The sequence below is a fragment of the Grus americana genome, chromosome 9 (assembly GCF_028858705.1).
Source record: "Grus americana isolate bGruAme1 chromosome 9, bGruAme1.mat, whole genome shotgun sequence".
Classification (NCBI taxonomy): domain Eukaryota; kingdom Metazoa; phylum Chordata; class Aves; order Gruiformes; family Gruidae; genus Grus; species Grus americana.
Window position 1 is genome coordinate 7715785 of NC_072860.1, and position 24242 is coordinate 7740026.

A 24242-nucleotide genomic window follows, 5' to 3' on the forward strand; every position below is an offset into this window, starting at 1 on the left:
GCCTGGGGAAGCAAGGACATGGTGAGAGAAGTAGGTTCAGATGTGGATTGTTAAGGGGTGGAGGCTGTGGAGATACTGAGGACTGTCCTTCATCAGTTCAGTGTGGACAGATTTTACATAAATATAAAATTTGTCATCAGGTTCTGTAGGGCAAGTGGTTTGATTTAAAATAAAAATTACTGGGGACTTTTTGTTTAATTAAACTGCACATTCTTAGTAAAGTAAAAGACTAAAAGTTTAAGACAAACTTATGTTAAAATTTATCTCCATTGATATTTTATATAAATATAAAATCTGAAGCTTAGAAGCTTATGTTCAGAGGCTTAGAAAGCCTTTTAAAAGATATGTATGGTTGTTTTTCTTAATAGCACTTGTTAGGTTGACCAGTGTGAGGCTAATAAGCCTTTTTTGTTTGTGTGATTACTCAGCATTCAAATACAGCACATTAGCGATTGTGGCAATTGTGCATTATGGATGAAGGCCCTCGCTTCACAGAGCTCTTACCTTTGAGACTTGCAAAGCCTTTATTTAGCTGTACAAAAGAATAAAATGAGAAAGGTGGATTGTGTGTCACACAGGCGTATTTGAACTTCATTGATGTCCAAATACGCATTTGTAATCCCAGATAGAGCTCCAAAAGTGACCTTAGGGATGTGCTGCTCCGACGGGAGCCCGGGGCGGCAGGGCTGGAGCCCGGGGCGGCAGGGCTGGAGCCCGGGGCGGCAGGATGTCAGAGCTCCTCAGCGCTGTGCCCAGGCTGCCTCTCTTCCAAAGGGACAGTGTCCACCTTCAGTGTTGCACTGTGTGCTCTTCAGCCCACATGCACCTTATCTACTTTTTCCAGACTGTTTTTCTTTCTGCACACATCTTCACCTTTTTTCCCCCATCTCATTTATTTTGAAGCATTCCTGCCTCTTTCTGGTTCTTCCCTATGCTTCTCCTTTTCCAGCTTCCATTTTTTTCGGTGAGAGCGCAAGTAGAAGTCTATGTTTGTCATCAGAATTTCAGAAGCCTGAGTGTTCTCCTCTGTGCTAGGCAGCCTTGTTAATGCCCTGCTAGGAGCAGAAAGGGAAGGGGGGGAAAAAAAAGGTGGAAGAGGAATAAATAACTTTTTGTGCTCTCTGACATGCGCATTTACTTTTCTTTACCCGCTAGCATAAGGTTACCTACAGCGGTTTGGGTTTTTTTTTTTTTTCCATTTCTGCTGTGTGGCTTCATTTCCATGTGACCATTTTAAATAGTATGTTTGCATGGGGCTGAAAGAACCTTCTGTTTTATAAAAGATGAAAACTGCAGGTCCCTGTTTAGTCAGAAAATTAGACTAACATGGCTACTTGTGCTGCTGCTGCTCGGACTGGTTGGAGCTACCAGGGAAGACAGAAATGGAAAATGGTTTTGTTGCCTGTCTTTCTGGTTTCAGGTAAACATTAGTGATTTTATTCATGGATAAATCTTTTTCTTCTTGGTAAACAATGGTGATACCTTTTGTTTTCCAAGCTGAAACTAGGACTGCAGGAGGGAGAGGAACTGGTAATGGAGTGATTTCACATTTAATTTGGTGTTTCTTCTATGTGAACAGCACTTTGCTTTGTGTTTGTTTTTCTGCTTAACTGAATTCTGTTACATTCATGTCAGTTTTGTAGCCGTAATTCATATCAGACTGGTTCTCTGCTTGGGCTTCTGAGTACAATAGTTGATTTGATAAACTTGACGTTCTTCCAGAGGGCATTAGTTGCTATGTAGTAATTGTTGCAATCATTATACTGAAAGCACTTCTGAATGATCGTCTTTCTCACTTAGAAACTACTTGTCTAATATTTGTCTTTTTGGTACATTTTGTGGCATTTGAAGTGTATGGAAGTCAGACAAATTAGTTTCTTGCTCTTTAAATAGGTCATATTTAATGTACACTGAGAATAAAACCATTAGTCATAATGTTTCAGACACCATTGGTTTTGTTCATAAAGACATTTCTTAGTCAAACTGTTAACTTCATTTTAAAATTTTGTCTTTGGGTTCCGTGGTTTGATTTTAAAATAAAAATTACTGGAGGTCTTTTATTTAACTAAACTTAGTATCAGAGTTTGGATTTTATTTCATGTGAATTTCGTCGACTTCATTGTATCTCACTTGGAGCTGCAAAAATTCCTGAAGGAGTCATCCCACAGCAGTATTTCACTATTCCACAGTGTGAGCAGTGCTGTCTGTCTCTCACAGGACTGTGTTTGCTGTTTGTCTTCCCTTTGTCTGATACCAGCCCATGTGTTTAGTCTTACTTTGTGTTTCAAACAATTTTAACTTGGTGGGACACTGAGCAGGGTTGCCTTGAGGTCTCTTTCCTTTTATTGTTTCTGTAAGATTTCTACTTTTTTCCCTAGATATAACTTTTTCAAAATGAATGGGACAAAGTAGTTTCTGTGTAGCTTCTTTAATTTTAAAAGTAAGTTTATGAATATTGGGAAATTATATTTTCTTTCCCTTTTTGTTGTCAAACTACCTCTATAATAATATGTATCTATTCTTGATAGTTTTAGTGTTGGCAAAGTTTCCAGTTAGATCCCCAAATATGTTTCAGATATATTTGATTAACTGTTTTGGCTGTGGGAAATGCACATCAAAATCATCTGTTTCATTTCTGGTTTACATTGCTGTATTCCTGTAATAGTAAAACAGGAGCTTTGAAAGGCACTGCAGTGTATAAGTCCTGTTCAGAAATGCCCTTAAACAAAGATTTAAGTATGACTGTATATGCGCTGGCAGACTTCTGCTTTGGGCAAGTGCATGTTACTGTGATCTAATAGAACAAGTCATATAAAATAGTGCTAAGCCTTAAAGAGTTGTGTGAAAACTACATAATAGAATTCTGATCTTGTAATGATTTACAGCTGAAAGAGCAGAACAGAGTTTGGAAAAAAAAAAAGAGAGGAATTTCAACTTCATATGAGGGATTTCTTTTACATTTTTCCTTTTTTTTTTTCTTTTTTTTTCCCCTTTATTCCTCTGAGCTGCTGGTTACATGTGGAGCAGAAACCCTACTTGGGAGACAGAAGCAGGATTGATGCTGCAGCAGAGGACTTTCAGTAGTGAAATAGTTGGATACAGAGAAACAGTCAGCTTTTCAAAGAGCTTTAGATAACTGCTCTGTGTGGTATAAGGGGTACCAACATGGGGGAACAAATTGAGCCTTCCATGCAGTAGGGAGCTGGAGAGGATAAGGCATGCAGAGAAGGACTCGGCAGCTAGGAAGCAGGATAAATGAAGGAGACAGCAAGGGACCATGAAGGCCAAGGACTTAAAATGAAAAGAGAGGGAGAAAGGAGAAAACGTCTTAAATACGTGAGGCACTAACGATGTCCAGGGAATGGCGGAAGATGAAAAAACAATGGAGAGACAACTGAGACTTCAGCTGTAGTGTGGAAAATACCTCTGTCGTTGTTTGGACTGTGCAGAGATACGATGAGGGGGCTGCATTACTCGGGGTCCTCATCCCAACACGTGGAAACTGCAGGATTGTCACAGCTTGTGAGGAGCTTTAGCCAGGGGAGCACCCTTGCTGGGTGGCTCTTCAGCATCACCGTGCTGATAAGGCTGAGCAAACAGAGGGCAGCTTTCCAACTGGAATTCGTCTCTCCTTGCTCTTGTTTCCCTCCTCTTCTGAAATACTTGCTATTTTTATGTGTATGTGTTGAGTGGAAATTTCCAGTAGATTGCCTAGACTGGTGCCCAGATCATACGATTTTTTTCCTTTTTCTATTTAACATAGTTAAATAGAAGACCCAGGTATTTGCATAGGTAGTTTGCTTGATTTTTTTTTTAATTATTTTTTCCTCCAATATGTGTTATTTCAGGTGTTCTAAAAGTAAGCGCTACTTGTTATGACAGTGCTTATTTAGGCAATAATTTTCTTGATTATTTTCTTGATAATTTTCTGTGTCAAACCTACAAACAATTTGAATCATATAAGTTGAATTACAGAATGGTTTCTGTTGGAAGGGACCTTTTAAAGATAATCTAGTCCAACTCCCCTGCCATGGGCAGAGACATTTTTCACTTGATTAGGTTGCTCAAACATGTTCAGAAATCCAGACAGCATGGCTTTGCCTCAGGTGGGTTCAAAGTTAGGAGCTCCTTTAGCCCAGTCCCCATCTGAGATACTGGGACATTGACAGGGTGGTAGGAGTTTACTGGGGAAATGCTGTCCCCCTTCTTCTTCCCTGCCATAAGCCAAGCTTATGCACTATACAGTAAGGGCAATATTTACCAGCTATTACTAAGTAATTAATAAATGTAATTAGCAGCAGCATTTAGAATAGGATAGTTTTTAAGAAACTTTTAATTTTTTAAAAAAATTAATGACATGAACTATTGTTATTCCCAGTCTCTGAGTCCATTTCCAGTTCACAGTATAGTCTTATGTTGCACCCATAACTGCTGTGTTAACTTAAGAGTCTCCTTTAAGGGTGTTCTGTCAGTGGCTTTTTAAACGTCAAACATATAATCTGATAATCCTGTAGGTCCTATTTTTAACATTCAATTTTATTTTTAATATTTTAAATAGAGTAGATTCTTCTCTTTAAGATTTAGTGCTTTTCCTTATTGTTAAATTTGTCTGGCAGTGTTAAAATATTTATTCAACTAGTTTGATTAGAAATGAGACTTGCTATCTGCAAACGAAATATTTAGCCCCATGAATTGTAGGTACTTGATGTTAATAAGATAATGTACACATCGACTGCTGTAGTTAATAGTCTCAGTGCAAAAATATGATCTGTTCAGTCTTTTGTAGTTAAAACTGCCTTGGATAAAAAATTAGGTTCCTTATTTTGCTTTTAAATCTCACAACCAAATTTTAGCACCGGAGTTTGTAGCTGTTGCTATTGGGGTATGGCTTCCCCTGTCTTCTGAAACGCTCCTGGGTCAAAGCCAAATTGAGTTACAAGACCTCTACAAGTACTTAAGCAAACTCTGTATGTTTTTATGATATTAAGTGAGCAGTAGTAATGTTGTGGGTTGCTCTAGAGAAAATTTGTTAACAGAAAGCTGAAAGTTGTTGCTCCTAACCTTTTCTGGCTAGGTAACTTGACCAATATAACAATTGCTGTAATTTCCCATTTATACTTTTTAGGCAACTACTGTCTGGCAATGCTGATTATTTGCAGAATCCAGCAACAGTTGTAACCCATTCTTAGGTTTGGGATTTATGGCCCAAATGCAAATTTGCTGCAAGCCCCCTTCAAGCCAGAGTTATCAACCTCTGAGAGATATGGCCAAGGCTCTGTGTTACTGCTAGTGTTTTCTGGTCAGTGGTTTGCAGTGTCTCACAGTAATCTGAGTCTGCACATGGAAGGAGGTAAAAAATGAATCTGATAAATAAATGCTGGAATGGCAGCTGAGCTCTGCAGTTTAAGTGGCCAAAGTCAAAATTACAGTTCAATATTCTCGCCAAGCACAGTCCTGTGGGCAGTCATATGCAAAATCTGAAACAGCTTCAGGAAGAGTTTAAAGTCACTGCACTTTGTGGGTGTTAGCCAGGGTATGGAACATGCTTGAATTCTGGTTTTGGCAGGCAAAGAGAAACCGCATAAAAATTTTTAGAGTAGTGCATTGTAGTGTAAGAATGAAGAGTCTGTGTTATATTAATGGCTACGTGCTCCTAAATCTTTGTGTGTTTCACTTCAGTTTGCTGTCTTCATTCGTTTTCTTTGTCCGCACAACTCTCTATTGCCAAATAAATTCACCCCTAAGATTAGGATTGGGAGTCAAGATGCAACTGAGGAACTGAACCAGAAGAATAAGTAAAATTCTGCTTTGAAATTTGTTCTCTCATCTTTTTTTCCTCTAACCACAGAAGACTAATAGGGGTAAAAATATGAACACTTTTCCTCCTCATTTTCACCTCTAAATCTACCCCTGTCAAATACCAGAAGTTACTAACAGAAAAAAAAGTGGGCATTTGTTATTACAGGTGTAGTCTTGTAAGGTTCATAAATTAACTAGTGCTTTCAAACCTCAAGACAAGGTAAAAAGACATTGTCAACGCAACTCAGATATGCTTCAGCATGCTTCTACATGTCGGAAGACTAGTGGTGTTATTTCTGTTAATTTCCCTGCTGTGTGAAAGCATAAACTACATTTCTTTGTATTTAACATTTTTTGTGGTATTCTCAGTTACATTTCAACAGATATATTTTGTGTGCATTGTCTTTAGGCAAGTCAGACTATTTAAGGCTGGCAAGGTAGCCATGTAAGGGCGGGGATTAGTTAGGAAAATGATGGACAATCCAAATCCAGCACCTTCAATCTTGACTACTTTGTTTTTCCAGTGATTTATAGTACCCTCATTGTAACTGTGCTGTATCTTTTGCTGATGTCCTGCAATGTCAGTTACTAAGTTAAAATGATGAGAAACAGCTGGGCCTGTTAATGGCCCTTTTCTTCTTGCTCATGCTCGTAGAGCTTCATGAGAGACTGAGAGAAAAAGCACCTTCAAGAAGAGTGCAAAAGGCAGAGTTGTTCTACATCCAGATGTATTTTTGCAGTCTTAGCCAAGGACTGACTTTGCTAAAGAGCTCTCTGGGCTTGCCTTCTTGACTATGTAAATCATAAAAATTTACAACACAGATCTGAACTGTCGAGTGGGATCCTTTCATGGAAACCACGGTCTTTGTGCGTAATTATTTTAAAAAAAAAAAAAAAAGTCAGTCCTATATGTCCTTAAACTTTCCTAAAGGTGTATGCTATATGTTTTGTATCTTTCAGTGCATTTAATCCCAGTAAACCCCATCAGGGAAGATGGTTTGAATCCTAAAAGCCGGAAGAGAATAATGCCTGATTTGCTGACTGAGCCTCCTGCAATAGATCCTGTTTATGAAGCTCACGTTTACTGCAATATTCCCACCATTGCTGAACGCAGCATGGAAGGTAAGCTTTGTGAATGGAAATGACAGTTTAGTTACTTGCTTCTATGTGCTGTCATTGGAAACGATAACTTTGTGCATTGTCAGTTCTTTGGTCCTTGGAGAAGGTACAGCAAATGCCTGCTGAATTATGTTAAATCATTCCAAATATTCTGTTCTTCTTTCCTTCTCTATGTATCCTCTCTGTCTTGATTTTTTTGGAAGTGGTTCTGCTTCTAGTCAATGGTCAACTAGAGGCCTAAAATTGGGGAGTGGGAGTGATATAGATATTTAATATTTGAATTATAATGGTTATTACAAGTGAGCTGCATTGCAAATTATATTATTAACATCTGAAGAACAGTTGAGATGGAATTCTGAAAAAAACAAAAAAACCCAGAATTAATTAATTTTGGAGCTCCAAACCATTAGACTTAGTGAGCTAGAAGGCACATTTGCATTCTTCACTCTGTAGTGGCTGCAGCAGCAAGTTAGTCTGAATGAATTGTCTCATTAGCATATCCCAGTAATGCATATAAAATAAATCACAAACTAGTATATCAAAAAGCTCCAACTAATGCATGCTGCAAAATCAGTCATTTTGATAGTGGTCTGGAAGAGAGGCATCTTAAGACTAGGGTAGCCATATCATGTTGGCAGAGCTCAGTGTTTGAATCATGTCTTGTATGGTTTTTGGACTCTAGGTGTACTGTGGAAAATGTGCTGAGAACCTGAATCTTGTATAAATTGTTTTTACAATTTAAAGTGAAATCTTTCTTGGGACAGTAAGTTATCATTTCTTATGGGGGCTTTCTTTCATTGTTTCATTGTAACACCAAAGCTATCAAGCCAATTATACTTGCTTTTTTTCTTAAAGAAAAAGCATGCAAGGGAATGATTTAGATAACATTCACTTAATTTTTACTTTTTTTCTCTCTTGTGTGTGTTTGTTTGTTTGGGGTTTTTTTTCCTTCTTTTTTCCCCCCTCTGCTATAGGTCATGCACCTCATTATTTTAAGCTAGTGTCAGTTCAAGTGTTGATTCGACATGGCGATAGGTATCCGCTATATGCCATTCCCAAGACAAAGAGACCTGACATTGACTGCATGTTGCTGCCTGGCAGGTAAAATTCTTGGCTTTTATCATGACTAAGCGTGTGTTTTGATAATTATTTTGTTCCTCTTCAGGAAACAATTTCTGCAGCTTGAAGTACGCTGTGACATCTGATGTTTGTGTATTGTCGTGGATTAAAAAAAAAAAAAGCCTTGTATCAGTGGTTTACAATATTTCCTTTGAACGAGGAGCTATTAGTTGCTACCAGTTCAAACCAGAAGAAATTCTTGGTATTTATGTAAAAAGTAAAACCTATTTAATTGAATATTTAAGTTACTGTTCCTCTTAGATAAGCTTCTACACGTTTTGAAAATATAAGTGCAGTGTTTGTGAATGTCTCTTCCATTTCAGCTAAGCATGCTTCCTTTTGTGTGAAAACAAAAAGGTCTCAGCTGGTCACTGCCACAGGAAAATTGATATTTGTGTTTTATATTATTATTTTTTTTCTTTTTCAGAAATATAGGTTATCAGAGTTTCCTTAATGATTTGTATCAAATTACTTTTAAGGAAAAAAAAAAGGAGGGGGGGAGGTTTACATTTAACTATTAAAATACAGGTTAAACAAAGTGCACTGTTTGCAGCTTGAAAACTACCTTTTTTTCCTGTAGTTACCACTCCCTGTTTAAAAGTGTCACACACACAAGTTATTTCTGTCTGACTGCCATTAAGACGTCATTTACATTTCTGTATAGTGTGCCTCTGTCTAACATCACATTTTGTAGCTTGCTGATGCCTGTCTTCATACCTGAACCAGTTTGAACTGTAGATAAGTCTGAATTGCTTCTCTTCCTTGTGGAAGAACCTGCCTTTCTTGTTTAGAATTTACTCGTCGATAAAGATGAAGTATAGTGTAGAAATAAACAGTGATGATGTTAATCACCAGCCTTTGTCCTAATTTGCTTAATTACAGGTGGTTTTTTGCCTTTTAAGTAGCATCTGTGATGTGATATATGATTTTTTTTTTTTTCCAACAGAGGACTTTCTAGTGAACCAACTGAATTCTTACAGGTAAAAGAAAAATATCAAGAAAAACTATCAGATGTGTTAGCAAAACCTCTAGGCAAATCTACACTTTTATGGTGCTGCCCACTTAGCAGTGTCAGATGTGGAGATCTCAGTGGCTGGGGCTGCATCTGCTTTGTGTAGCTGCATACATTACTTGGGAAAAGAGGCATGGTAGGGCTACTGATCTACTGGTACATAAAGCAGTGTAGATATACCATAAATACATTTTTCCAGAGTAGCATGGAATCTCCTCTGTCTTTAAAGAAATGATGTTCTTGCTTTTCTGGCATGGAATTATTCAGAAGTAGCTTTACTCTGTCGTGCTGAAAACGTTAACAGCACGCTGAAAGTGCGTTTCTGACTTAGATATACCAAATAATTGTTTCTTGTTTTGATAGATTCATGGGCCCTGTTCCTTAAAATTTTAGTAGCTTCCAGTCATCAGAAGCATTTATGATTTTATCTTTTATACCTGAAATAGCATGTCCTTTCAGCTTTTCCTCGGTGGGCTTTTAACAAAAGAATCTCTGAAGGAGAAGATGGATTATGGTACGCTTTTAGGTTTGTGATTAGCTAGTCTGCGGCAGTTCCATTTGAAAAAATGAACTGATTTTCATATCTGGTCCTGCATCAGTTTCAGGTTCAAGTATATTAAAAACCAAATGCAGTAGTAATATTGCACAGTAGGGCCACTGACCTTGGTGTCTGCAGAGTTGTTCCTCTTACGTATTCTCACTCCTCTCTCTGGCTGCTGCTGCCCCACAGTTGTCGTTGTTTTTTGGTTCTGTTTTGGTTTTTTTTTTTCTCCCTTTCTTAAATCCATTATCCCAGAGGTGCTACCACTGTCACTGATGGGCTTGGCCTTGGCCAGTGGCGGGGTCCGTCTTGGAGCCGGCTGGCATTGGCTCTGCTGGACACGGGGGGAAGCTTCTGGCAGCTTCTCACAGCAGCCACCCCTGTAGCTCCCCCGCTACCAAAGCCTTGCCACACAAACCCAATATATTTGTAAAGGTGATGGGAAGCTGGATTAGAGGCTTACCAACTAGATAGACACAGTAGTGGACACAAAGGCTGGCAGAAAATGATCAGCAAATTAGATCTTTCTCTGAGGAAACCTGAAATACATTGCTTTTCAGATATCTGGCTGTATAAAAGAAATCGCCCTTGTTATTAGTAGATGTCCTGAAATTTGCAAGGCTTGCAATGCTGTCTTCAGTTGTAGTCAGTGTTGTAATGTTATTTGGCCTGAGTAATTGAAAAGTAATTGCCATTGCTGAATCAAGCTACTGTTATGGTGGTTTGGGTAAAACCCTGTGACTGTTTGAAACCATCATCAGTTTTAGCCCATCTGTCTCTCTACCTGTTTGTAGGAAACAGGCTTAGGAGCTCTGAAGTTATATTCAGGCTGCCCTATCTATCTGCCTATGTTTTGTATGAAGATCTAAACAGGAAAATTTGTAACTTTTTCCTCTAAACAGAGGAAAAATACAATATTCAATATATATACACTTTTGTCTACAGTATATGCAAGTATAGATACAAAAATGTCTGCATACATTTTTAAGAGAAAAATCGGAAGAAAAATAGACACGAGGAATCTGCTTTTTATAGAAAACATGTCATTGGAATTCAGAAGATTCAAATAGCTTCCAGTTTCACTGGTTTTAGAGTGTATATAATGTACTTACATCTTTCTTAGCTGCTTGGTACAAGTATCAAAATCAGAAATCAAGCAAAACCATATCCTCCTTTTCTGGAAGGAGACTATTCCTTTGGCATGCCTGTCTATGAGTACAAACCAAAAGATCCGATTTTCTGACTCAACAAGTTTTATAAGTGATCATGGTTTGGGACCTTTTAAATAGTGCAATTCTTTTTTAAAAAAGTTTCCTATCATGTTGGCTGCTTCTTTTCTGTAATCATACTTCAACTTCCTCCAAAATGCTTGTTTTGTCAAGAAGTAGCAGTCAGTGATCTTATCTAACGTCCTTCAGGAGGAATTTGAATTCTCGGAGATGTGCCCAACCCCAACAGTGTCCTGTGCCCACTGCAAGCGGACTGGCTTTGTGAAATTAGACATGCAGCCTGAGATTGCAGACAGGAGACCAAACTCATTATCTCTACCATAGAATTGAGTGGGCAATTAATTTCTCTAACAAGATGAAAAATGAATCATTTGCTAATAGCTATGATAACATTTTTAATGACCTGCCTTTAAGGGGTGAGATTATTTTCAGCATGAAATACTAAGTAAAGAAATATGATCTGGATTCCTTTTGGAGTTCTTAAAGGCTCTGATCTTGCTCAGTATCTGTCATGTTAGAATGTATGTGAGAGAACTTTATTGCAGAGATGTTAACTGCAAGTGACGAAGTTTGATGAGTAGCTGTATTTCTCAAAATTACAGTGCCACGCAAGACCTCAGTTTTTTATTTGTCAGAGAAGCTTTTATAGCTATTTCCACTTCAGTTTCAGGCACAGAATACAACGTGAAGGCCCTGGAGTCAGGAAAACTATCCATAAAAGGCAAGCAAGTAGTGCAGCTTTTGACACTGCCAACAGAATGACCAAGTCAAGCAGTTAAGAGGGTGTAGTGTTGGGATGTGAGGAGGCCAGCAGTGTAGATACCCTTGGCTGTTACTGATTTACGAAGCATTAGAATATCAATATATAGGTGATAGATCGATCCGCTACCATTCACAGCCACTAAAAATGAGTGGAGAACCAAAAAGACCTTGTCTCCTTGAGAACAAAGTTTTGTGTAAAATAGAATCTCCTGGCCAACTTTGAAAGGGCAGCAGAAAGATTAAAGGAGTTGGCTCTGTACCGTTCTGTCCAGATGTGTTAAAGCTGACCTTTCTTGAATAAAGCTAGAATTGTTACTGCTTCCACCATTGTTTCGAATGGAACATTTATTACTTTAACATCAGGAAGCTATTTGCCATGTTTGGCTGTCAAGCTTATATTCTTTTGTGATGTAAATTTGGTGCTCAATTGTAAACGTATTTATATTGAGAGTATTACAAGGTATATAATTGCTACCTTTGAACTGAAGGTTTCTTGATGCTGTGTAATTAAGTTGAGATGTCTGATTGAAAGTCTGGCTTGTTTAAGCTTTCTGGACTTTGGTTTCAGATAAGTGTGCTGCTCATATTCAGTCTGTTCTTTATTTGACTTGGCATTCAGCTGATGGAATTCATTAATTAAGCAGATTATGCTACAGCCCCATGGACTTCTAATGGGTATGCAAAGTAGCCTTGAGGTCACGCTTCGGTTTTGTGAATTATGGATTGTGACATATAAGTGTGGAATGAATATAAGCAAATGGATTAAATGCTTTGGAGATTTCTTCCATCTAAAACTGCAATTATCATCATCATCATCATTGTTCTGGATGCAAATTTCCAAAGGGAACTGAATAATATATACTTTCGTCCTCAAGAAATGTAATTGAATGATGTTATGAAAATCGTTTCATTGTAGTGTTTGCTTATGGGAGGGGGGTGGATAAATTAATCTCTCACTTCTTTTTCCCTTTGTATCTTACATTTATAGTGCCAAAAGTAAACAAATATGCAATGTCTCTCATTGAGTTTGTATGCGAGAGAAAGAAGAAATGCTTTTTAGAAGATGCTACAATGATTTCAGAAGACTGCTATAATTTGATAGTATGCTGGGTTAATTGGCATATGCTTTAAGGTGTTTTGAGAGGTGTTGATGTTAATCATAAGAAGCTTACTAACAAATATTTGAATTTTAAGTTCAATATGCACGTATCTTGAAACTGCCAGAAAAATGAGAGAGAAAAGCATGGGAGAGGCAAGTATCATACTGTGAGCTAACAGAGGTGTGGATTTGACTTGGAGCGAGGTCAAAGCATGATCCAGACCAGAATTAGATGAAGAAAGGTCTCCTGAGGCCTCTTCGGACTTCTCTTAAAGACTCAGAAGAGCAGTGAAGTAGACTGGATCCCTGTAGAGTTTGGTATAAAAATGTAAAAGCTGTAAGACCTTTATGAATAAATAGACCCCAACAGTACTAATGCTGTTTTAAGGATCTCTTTTGTAGACTACAGTAATCTGTTGTTGTTCTTAGTGACTCTTTCCATTCATTTGCCTTCTGAAAAGGAAACAGTGTAGTCCTTTGATCTAGCACTTTTTTGTCTACTTGAAATTCACTGAAAACACATTATTTTTGCTTGGAGTTATAAAATTATTTTTTGCATTTTAAGAGAAAAAGGACATGCTTTTGGTACAGTTAGCAGACAGAATCTAGTATGATAAATTACAAAAAGGTAATATTCATTTATCAGAAGCTTGGCGTGCGCCTGGCGTGCTCACGTTTACTCACCAAGTGACGTGCTGGGGGCTCTGCAGCTTCTGCAGAGGTTTCTGCACAGAGATTTCTGCAGTTTTGGCTTTTGCAAATTCTGGATTTACTAAGGAAAGTGACATTTGCATAGATAAATGCTGTTTGGGAATACAAAAACAAATTAATCAATACCTCATTTGTATCACTGTCCGCCTCCACGAGTCCTTTCCTGAGGCATATAAATCTCCTGCAGAACTCGAGTATAGTGCTGTGAGAGGACAGCACTGTGCAGCATCAGAGGTAAGGTGAATAAAAAGTTCACCCCTCCTCAATTCTGTGAAGCATCTGTAATCTGCTGGTAGTTTTTTGCTTGATAAACTATTCAGTTTTAGCTTTTAAATAAATGACTCTTAGTAATTGATCTCAGTAATGAGTGTATTTCTTTTATTGCAGTTTCTCTTTTAATCGTAACCTTGACCAGAATATTTTTTTGTCTCTAGCATCTTATATGGTGATGAAGGTACATTATTTATGCCACTCTTCAGTTTTTATGAACATGTAAATTATTAAATAAACTGTAGTTGCATGTAGTCTTGTTCAAGATAATGTTTTTTCACTTCTGTTTCTTAAATATTGTACTTCACCTTAATGAGATGAACTTTGCAATTTTTATAGATATTTAGTCTCGAATTTGTAGGTGGCTCAAAAGAGTATTCACTTTACTGTGTCGGAGGATAGATCGTATGCTGTGGTTTGACTATCAGATTTGTTGAAGAAACAAGGCTTACACTGTACTTCATGTTACAGTATACGTAGTAGAAATAAGGCAATAGTTCAGTGGTCCAATAGCTTTGATAGGAAAGAATGTTAAAGGAATCTCAACCTGTTCCTACTGAGGAATTAATTTTGATCAAAATTAGCCCTAAAATTAATAAATGTAAGGATTGAAGAGTGGGGAATTTTTACCAAAATTGACTTTGGTCTGATTTGCAGCTTAGCTCTAAAGGAGAAACAAAACTCTGCTTTAGATTTGATTTCTATTTATGTCTTAATTCTTTAATAAAACCAGTTTCTGCTCACAAGGATCACTAGGGAAGAAAATATTCCACAAGTAGGCAATATAAATCAATAGCAATATTTTTCTGAGTCGTCCTGAGACAAGTAGTCCTGAGAAGCAAGGATGACTTTCTTCTTGCACTGTTAATTAACTATCAAGTCTAGCAATGGTCTTCATGCTGTGATTCTTTATCATTATTAATTATTATATTTTATTTTTTTTAAAACAAAGGCAGTTAGCTCAAAGAGCTAAACTCTTATCAAAAGAGGCTTCCTTGCACTCAGTTTGAGCATCGCTTTATGCAGGGGCAGAAAGCCCCACTGTCTCCAATAGCAGTTCCTAAGTACTGACCTTCCAAGTCTTGAATTCAGTTAGTCTCATGGGGGTGCGGTGCAAAAATGTCCTATAACAGTTTCTGTGCTGCTGTGCAAGAATTGAGGCTTTGCTGTATAATATGCTTGAACTTAACATTGAGCTATATGAGTTCTATTTCATGCCTCTGCACATATATAATAGATGCAATAAATGTATTTTCATGCATGTTTCTGACACCGTATTTTGTGCCGTTATAGCTAAGCCATCCAAAAATCTATCAGCAGGTTTTCTGACATGTCATGTGCATATGCTCGCTCTGGTAGTGGTTTCTCACACTGCCGCACTATTTCAGAACAACTAGCCAGTTAGTGTTTGCTTCTCCAAAAAAAAAAAAAAATCACCACACCTCTACATTTTTGTATCTAAACTCCTCAAGGAAAAGGGAAATTTATACTGAAGGATGTCAGCTCAGTTGCTGGCAAAAATACATGTGTAGTTCAGATAGTTGCGCAGTATGATTTATTTCCATGTACACTGGTTACAGTGTAGCAATAAAGAGATGACATTTCAGTATTAAAGTTTTTAAGACCCTTACAAATAAGATGTTTAGATGTTGAATAAGGATTTAAATGTTGGTCCATTTTAATGCTAGTGCATGAAAATTACACTATTAAATCTGGGATCTATTATCCCAGTGTTTAGTTTGTAAATAACAAAAAGACAAGCTGAATTCATTATTTGAGGGAAAAGAAGCATCCTCAGTTTTGTTAGATAAAATTTGTTTTACAAAAATAAAATCATTAAAAGGCAAATTAACAGACATTAAAAATGGGAAATAAATGTTCAAAATTAGGAAAAAGTGTGACTGTTACTAGTGGTGTTAGGTGAAAAGCCGTTCCATGTTCTGACAAAATTTGAAATATTTATTGTATTAATACATTTCCCAAAAGTGGTAGCATCCCATTGTAATGTCCAGCAAATTACAGGAGGATGTCTCTTTAGCCCATTTTTATTTTCTGATTACTATAATGGAAATAAAATTTTAAGGCTATTTCAGTCTTTTCAACTATACAACTGAGTAATTTTCTTTGCTTCCTGCTCACACAGTCCCAGCAGTCTTAGCTGTGTTGCCTAGATACTCCATCTCCTGCGGCATCTGTAAATCAGCCAATTCAACAGGAGGGTTCATATTCTAAATAAAAGAGAAATCTTGGGACAGACAAGGGGAATCATTTGTTAGCTAGTAGCCTAAGTGATGCTGTAAATTTTGCTGTTGAGAAAAATAAGGTTTCATTTCCTCAGTTATATGGGGTTAACCAGGAGAGTTGCCAGTATGTTCAGAATTTTGTTATCTACGTGAGGATTACATGCAGAATAGAAGTACATTGTAGCTTGAGATGGCTGTCCCCTTCAGGCAGAATGGCTCTTATTTCTATTGTTTGATTATTTTATTTTTTTTCTTCCCCTAGAATATATTTAACAAGTAGTAAGCTTTGAATTTATATTCAGAAATATGTCTTACAGTCACATTTGATAATTCACTTCTGCAAGCATGTGCTTAACTTGTGCTCACTTCAAAAGTAACGTAATCCAAAGTTAAGTAACTTGGATCTACACGTGTATATGAAAAGCTATATTAATAAACTGGAATATAATTTTATAAATTATCATACATTTTATTATTTTATCTTGGATGTTAGTTTATCTTGGCTGATAAATCTTTTTGCAAAGCATTGATAAATACTTTTCTTTCTTTTTTCCTTTCTTCCTTCCCACAAGTGACTGCTGACAGTTTTATCAGTACAGGTTTGATTCTATTAGAGTTCAGGTTTTTGTAAGCAAAGCAGCAAAGGAAGCAGGACAGATAATGCAGTTCTTTAAGTTTTCTTGCACATGTATTTGCAGAACTTGCTGGTTAAGTAAATAGGGTTTAAGGAGAATAATGATTGCCAGTTTATTCATATTTAGAGTTTTTTGAAGTGCGAAGTTTAGAAAATTGGTAGTTTAGCATGCTACATCTGTAATAAGCTTAAAAAGTTATTTGATAATGGATTTAATTTAATTTTCTCAAATAATAATTCCACTTTTGGATTGTACTGCTGGGCTGTGAAAATAGTGTACAAAAAGTTCTGTTTGAAATTCACATCTGGAGCTGGATTAAGCTTTCTAACGTATGCTTAGTACAACAGGAAGCCTCCACTGCTTTAGAAAGGAACAAAGGAACAAAGCCTATTTTATGTACTTCTGCTTCTCAAATATTGATCTTCAGTTGCATTGTTGAAATTGTAATATATAGAAGAAGCAGTAGATTTAGAATGTCATAAATTGGCTGGTTTTCCTTTCAATTTGAAGTAAAAATGAAAAAAAAGATTTTTTTCTCTCATTTTTCTTTTTGTCTCATTTTGCATGTTTTTTTACTGGCAGTTGTACCATAATTTATTGTAATATTTTCCTGATTTTTTTTTTTTTCTGAAGGTAAATTAAATACCAGAAAATTCAAATTTTATAAAATATGGCAATGATCTCCTTTTCTGTTGGCAGAGGCACTGATTCTTATGAGAACTCCTGTATACGTGTGCAGTGAGCATAGCTCTGCAAGAGGTGCTCTCTAATTGAAGAGTTTTGCAGTTGGCTCTTCTATGTCAGCATGAAGGGCTTTGTCCTAGTAAACTTTGATTCCAGACACTTATTCATACTTAGTAGTGTTATTGCTCCCTCTTGTGGTTCCTGCAGTTACGGAAGGTTTTTTTTAGACGTGAGGTTTTTGTATCAAAACAGTTTATCATTTTAGCAAAGTGTAAATATGAACAATAAATTTAGTCAGAGAAGTTTTACAGAAGTCTGAGGCTTGTGTTTATCATCTTTTTATATATATATATATATATTTGTGAGACAGAAAAAAATACCGTATTCAGACTGAAAGTCCTTTTAAAATGAGAACCATCTGGGGCAGAGTTGGGTTGCCAGTTTCTGATTTAAGTCTGCACAAAAGTAGAGAGGTTACTGTGTGACATTTGTTGAACTTTGACATTTAACAAAGAAATCCCTACTTATCTAATGTATTTCTGTTGTAGAAGTGTGATCATATTTTTTTAAAAGGTTTAAATCCCTTTCAATTACATTGTTTGTGAACTTTTTTGCACATGTAGTTTTCAGCACAGCAGTACAACAGTGAGCTGAGTGTGTTTGAAATTTGCAGTACAGTTTAGGAGATCTAAGCATTCTGTCACTGACTTGTACTCTGTTTCAGTGAGTTAACCTAGACTTTTTTGTATATATTCTGTTTAAGTGTCCAGTAGTGCTGGACTCTTTCTTCCCAGGTAATAGTACAATACCCAAAACAATGACTTCCACATTTGATGGGGCCACTGGATACTCCTTTCTGGGTACCACTTAACTGAGGCTGCATGTGCTATTTGATTTGAAGCCTGAAGCAATTAGAAATAAAGGCTGAGACTGTACATTACAAAACTTGAGAATTCCTTCAAGATCATCTACTTAAAATATTGGTTATTTGAACCCCTTTAGAGTGCTAGTGTCTTTAGCTGTGGTGTTAAAGTGCAATGGTACTTCAGAAACTGGAGAGAGTATTTCTTTTGGTACACAGTATTAGTGACTGCGTTCAAAAAGCAAAAAAGAAAAAAAAAAAACTTCCAAATTACTTACCGAAAGGTATCATAATTTTAACATGACAAGACATTGGTTTCCTTATAGCTCTTTGGTAATTAGTAAGTAGTTCGATTTCTTTTGTGTACTTGCAAAAGTCCTGAGTAAGAGCAGATGTTGTCTCAGTGGGAAATAACCTCACACTGTGAAATTTCTGAGCTAACAGAATACTTGACTCTCTTGAGCTGTTTTCCCATCTGCTTTTGGAAGTTTTCACATTTTGGTTTACTTCTCTAGGAAACCTTCTCATCCTCAGCTTGAACCTTTCATTAAACACATGTCCAAGGGGTCTGCAGCCCAAATGGATGGTTCCCTAAGCAGCCTGCCTCGTTACCCCAGCCATTCTTTGTGTGAAATGGGAGAGCTAACACAGACAGGTAAGTTTCCATAGCAGCTTTATCTTTTGTTCTGCTCTCTTAAATACAGTCTGCCTGAAAAGGGATCTTCTATTTTTCTTTATACTGAAATAAATGCTTTTTTTATAGGAAGCTTATAATGTTGGTCATAGCCTAGGTTATGCTGCAGTATGAATAAAGTATTAGATTCTCTACCGTAAAAGTGGCAACAGTTCTAGAAACCATGCTTGCCAATTCTGTTACAGATTGATCGTGCTTGGCATCTTTTTTAACTTGGTTTGTATCAAGTCAGAGCACGTTTTCCTTGATGTTGCTCCACACCACAAAATTGCTTTGTTACCCTTGTAAAAAGTGGCATTGCTGAACCCCTCCTGAGGAAAATCTGGTAGTCTATTACTGATTGGTTTGTAATTCAGAATGGCCCTGGAACTCCAGGACACCTAGTTGCAAGTTTTCACTTGTGATGTAACTACTGATCTAACAGGCACATTTGATATTATGGATATTTGATATTATGGACATAGAAAAACTGTACACATCTAGTGCCTGTTCCTTTCCCCCTCCACCCCCAAGCTTTGTAGTGAAGTTCCAAGAGCGCGCTTTCTGGCATATTTATGTGTATTTTCACCGCAGGAAAATGAAGCTTATTTTCTTATTCCATCTATCAGTTCAGCTGAGCTAGTTATTGAGAGAAAAGGTGGAAATATCAGCAATTAAATCCCAAACAACTTTTTTAAATAGCAAAGTTTTGAGACTTCATCAATACTATCACTGAGAGAAAGGCTGTTGAATTCTGCTAGTGAACATGTTTAGTTTACCAGTACCAAAAGAGCAGGGGAGATGGGGGTAACTGGAGTGCTACGGGCTATGTAGAAGAAAGTATGTGGAGAGCTGGGAGTATTGTGGTGCTGGGGGCATTGGGAATGGTAGGAAAAGACCAAGGGTTTGGGACTGGAGCGGAAAACTGGATGTAGCGCTGGATCAGAGCAGAGATAAAAGGGCCATTTGGAAAAGATATGAGACTGCTGTCACTAGACGATAGGAAATGTAAGGGGAACAAAAGGTAAGAAGTATAGAAACAAGTTGCCAACTTGTAAGAAATGGATTTTCACAGGTTCCACAGCTCTTGGAATTGTGTTCTCTACCCAGAATAGCCAGCTGGACTGGTATAACTGAAGTGTATGTGTTTGTTTGCACTTACTTTTCTGCGTGTATTCATATCAGTGCCAAAAATTAAAACCGAAAATACAGAAGTCCTTTACCACAAACATGTGGAAACGTACTGTTGCACAACTGGGTAGAAATGTGATTGTGAAAAGGGTTAGTCACATGTGGATTTTTTTTCTTCAACATTTGCTAATTTAATTTGAAAATTCACAGTAATAATACTTTGTTGTTCTCCTGTGTCTTTTCAAATTTTAACATTGATCCATTTCATTTTATTCCCACACCTTGCTTTTAACTGTGGTGCCATTTTTGTCTTAAATACCAATGAGTGAATGAGCATATCAGTGGATCTTGGTAGTCGAAGGATTTGGAGACTGACCAGAGAGAATGAAAAGAGCGTTGAAGTTTTGGGGAGTTAGAACACTTTCCTCTTGCCAACTGTCTTCCAAAGAATCTGTATTTTTTAGTCCAAAACTTGCCTGTGAAATCCTCATATGTTTTGGGATCCCATCAGAAGAAATATTTGTGTTATGCCAGCGTCAAGTCTTGCAAAGTGACATCAGGAGAAATCTAGTCAGGTTACCAAGGAACTCTTCCTAATGCAGCATGGTTTGTGTGAAACTTAATTTGTTACTGCGTGCAGCTTGTAACTGAGCTAGCATTTGGGACTCCTATTGCCTGTAGCAAGTTATACAGATGTTCTAGTGCATAAAGGGTTCATGCCTCTCGCTTTGCTGCTGCGAGAGGATAACACAAGCAAGGTGGATTCCGGAGTAAAGGTTTTGGTTTGTGAGAAGGATACGCACCCTCTTCCTTTACAGCTGGATAAAGGCAGAGCATTAGCATAAGAATTATCAAGCAGTTTGAGTACTTCCTGAAGGAGGATGGAGGAGAAAGGTTGATGCGATTGCCGCACCTCATCACTCTGTTTTGTGAGTCTACACACTGGTTTACATTCTGTGTATTCGTTTCCTGACTGCTGGTACTTTTACTGGCTGCCATAAATTTGCAGGGAGCACAGCATTCACTGCCTATCTGAAAACCTGACTAAGGTGCAGTCTGGATCCATCTTCATAACCATCTTTTATAGTCGTGTTAGACTCATTCAGTCTGTGTCTCTAGTTCAAAGAACAAATATTAAAGCACTAAGGTTTTAAACAAATGTCATGGAACTAGCTTTTCCTATTTATATCTCAGTTCAACTCCTAGAATCTGAGAGATTCTGAAGAATAGCAGTTATCTTGTATTTCACACGATTTTCCTAATAGTCAAGCATAGGTGAAGTTCAGTTTTGAAGTTCATAACCTTTTAACTAATTGTTCTTTTATCAGTAAGACTGCAAGCTGCATTTTTGTTTCTTTCTCCAAAACTAAGAAGATTCTAATCATGTGTTGTAATTTCCTAAAAAATTATTTTTCAGGGGTTGTACAACACTTGCGAAATGGACAACTATTACGAGAAATTTATATAAATAAACATAAACTGCTTCTGAGGGACTGGACAGCAAAACAGCTCTACTTGGAGACAACAGGAAAAAGTCGAACCCTGCAGAGTGCATTGGCGCTGCTCTACACGTTTTTGCCAGATTTTGACTGGAAGAAAATTAACATGAGGCATCAGTGGAGCACCATTTTTTGCTCTGGAAGCTGTGACTGTCCCATGCGAAACCACTATCTGGAAGAGGAACAGCGCAGACAGTACAGTTTACGGGTGAAAAACAATGATTTGGAGAAAATATATGTGGATATGGCAAAGATTGTAGGCATTCCCACCAGGCAGTTGAGAGCTTCTAACCCAATAGATTCTCTCTTGTGCTATTTTTGCCACAATGTCAGTTTTCCATGTACCAAAACTGGCTGCATTGGTATGGAACACTTCAAAGTCATTAAAAGACATCAGTTGGAGGATGAGAGAGAAAGACAGGAAAAGAAACTTTATTTCTTGTATGCACTATTGGCTACTCATCCTCTCCTCAATCAGACTGTTAATCGGCTGCAGCGTATTGCAGAAGGCAAGAAAGAAGAAGTATTTGTTCTTTACTCAGCACATGATGTCACATTGTCACCTGTTCTTAGTGCCTTGGGCATTACAGAGGCCAGATTTCCTAGATTTGCTGCCAGATTAGTTTTTGAGCTGTGGCAAGACGGGAAGAGACCCAAAGAACACTTTATCCGCATCCTGTATAACGGCGCTGATGTCACATTCCAGACCTCGTTTTGCAAGGATTATTATAAACGTTCCAGCAAACCAATGTGCCCACTAGAAAAATTTGTCAACTTTGTCAAGAGGGATATGTTCTTAGTTTTTAACAGCACTAGTTATTATGATGCATGTCGTAGAAGACCACTGTAGGGAAGGAAAGTGAAAAGGAAGCAACGTTAACTTGTGTATCAGCGAAAGTCTGTATTCCGGTTGAGGTGCAGTTCAGTTTTGTTATTTCTTGTATGTGTAAGTACAAAAAGATATTGGTTGAAACATTCTTTGAATAGTTTTAATTCAGACTGCAGACGTTCTCCAGTAGAAGAACAAATACTGAGAGTGTGTTATGTATATGTGTATGCTCACGTATGCTGTGTTAACTGTAATGAAATGATAGATCAAATGGGCTACTGTAACCTGGATATTGCTTGATAAAGAGAGAGCATAGACTTTGTTTCTCTGTATTCCAGAGCAATACTTGGATACCATAAATTTAAAACCAAAACCATTCTTTTTTTTCACCACCATCTTAGAGTAATTTTAAGCAATTTGTATCAAGGTCTTTATGAATTCCAGGCATCTGCATTAAACCCTGTCGAAGGAATTCTTGAAGCTTCCTACTCAGAAGGAAGCATTCTAATGTTTAGGGGCAGGTCTTTAAAGTAAAGTGTATGTGTGTATCTGTGCATACTTACCTGAGCACGTACGAATGAGCATGTGCCTTTTTGACCTCACAGACCTATAAATACTTGGCTATTGTTGCCAGTGCCAGAGAAGAGTGTACTGGAAAATGGATTCAAAACTCTAATCTTTGATCGCACTTTCAGCACTTTGAATAGTTCAAACACAGTCTAGAAATATGTAAAGGTCTTGTGACATTAAAATAAATAGCAAACACTAACATTACTGCTAAACCTGAGTGGAAAATTAGGATTAGAAATGAGTCTTATGGTGAAGTGTTGGGCTCTTTCTTATTGTGAACATGTTCAAGCTGCTGTGCTATGGAACAAATCAGTGTTTTAGGAATTTGATGTAGTGACTGCCTGAGACAGCTTGACTAAACACTAAGAAAATTTTGTAGTTGAGTTAGTATTTTTATGGACTAGGAAGCTATTATTTTGTAAGACTTGTACATATTGTACTGTGTATATTTATAACACAGTAGATCTTTCTTACTTGTTTAGTTTGTAAAGACTTGTGGAGCTGACTTTTAGACCTTTTTTCCCCTTGATCAGGATGTTTAGACTTAAGAATAAACTGTCTTTTATGGGTAACTTGAACAATGAGTAGATATGAAATCTTGTACTTCCAACTGCTTTCATCTCTTTAGGAGTAGTAAATTGAGAACCAATTTTTAAGAGAACTCATAGAAATTTTATAATGGTGGAGGTTTTTTACACCTCTAGAAATAATTTAGTCTGTAACTTGTGATTCAATGGTGCTAGTTTATCAAAGAAAACATAACTCAGCATAAGTTCTCTGACTATTGGCATTCCACTCTCTCTGTTTTCAATGCTGCGTTTGAACATGTTTCTTTAAATAAAATTTTTGGGACTCTTTGTATACTTGTGTGTTATATTTATTCTGACTTCCTGAGCTGTTTGCAGTAACAAGGTAAGTGTGTATTGTTAAGCTGCTTGTTGCATTAGTAACTTCTGCACTTAATATGTTTTGGTTCCCAGTCTGAGAAAGGGGCAGGTAAACATTTCATGAATACTGAAATAGAATAAGCATTCTACTTGAGGTCTGAAGCAGACCTTGGGTTAATTCCCCTAGTTAAATCAGTTAAGTTGGGTGCCAGGAAATGTGTTCATCTGCACAGTCATACATCAAGAAGAAAGTGAGACAGATGCAGAAAGATCAGATTGTATTAACTGCAGTTCCTCAGATTGCCCCAGATGTCAAATGTTTGTCCTTTCTGGATGTCTAATCTCAGTCAATGCTGCTGTGTTGAAGGGCATCCCTAATAATGGTGATAAGGCTGAATATGAAGTATTGTTAACCTCTAGCCAGAGTTCTCTTTATGCTTAGAGGTATGGGAACTGGGATTTCATTCCTCATTTCCCTTCTCTCTTCCTCAGCCTTTGCTTCACTGTTACCTGTAAACTTCTGTTGTGTTTAAGGAGGGTGGAAAAGTGGGTGTAGGAATACTTCATG

The 24242-nt window shown here is 37.3% G+C and overlaps 1 protein-coding gene across 5 annotated transcripts in view; it reads left to right on the forward strand.

Annotated features, from left to right (window-relative positions):
* The window catches only part of PXYLP1 (2-phosphoxylose phosphatase 1), a 58678-nt gene extending 35030 nt beyond the window's left edge, over positions 1 to 23648 (forward strand). For all 5 annotated transcript variants that reach the window (XM_054835713.1, XM_054835712.1, XM_054835715.1 and 2 more), the window contains 4 exons: positions 6760 to 6921; positions 7893 to 8019; positions 18601 to 18740; positions 21307 to 23648. In XM_054835713.1, the coding sequence (XP_054691688.1) occupies positions 6760 to 6921; positions 7893 to 8019; positions 18601 to 18740; positions 21307 to 22238 (1361 nt within the window). In that variant the 3' untranslated portion in view covers positions 22239 to 23648. The remainder of the gene's footprint in view (positions 1 to 6759; positions 6922 to 7892; positions 8020 to 18600; positions 18741 to 21306) is intronic.
* Positions 23649 to 24242: the final 594 nt, after the last annotated feature.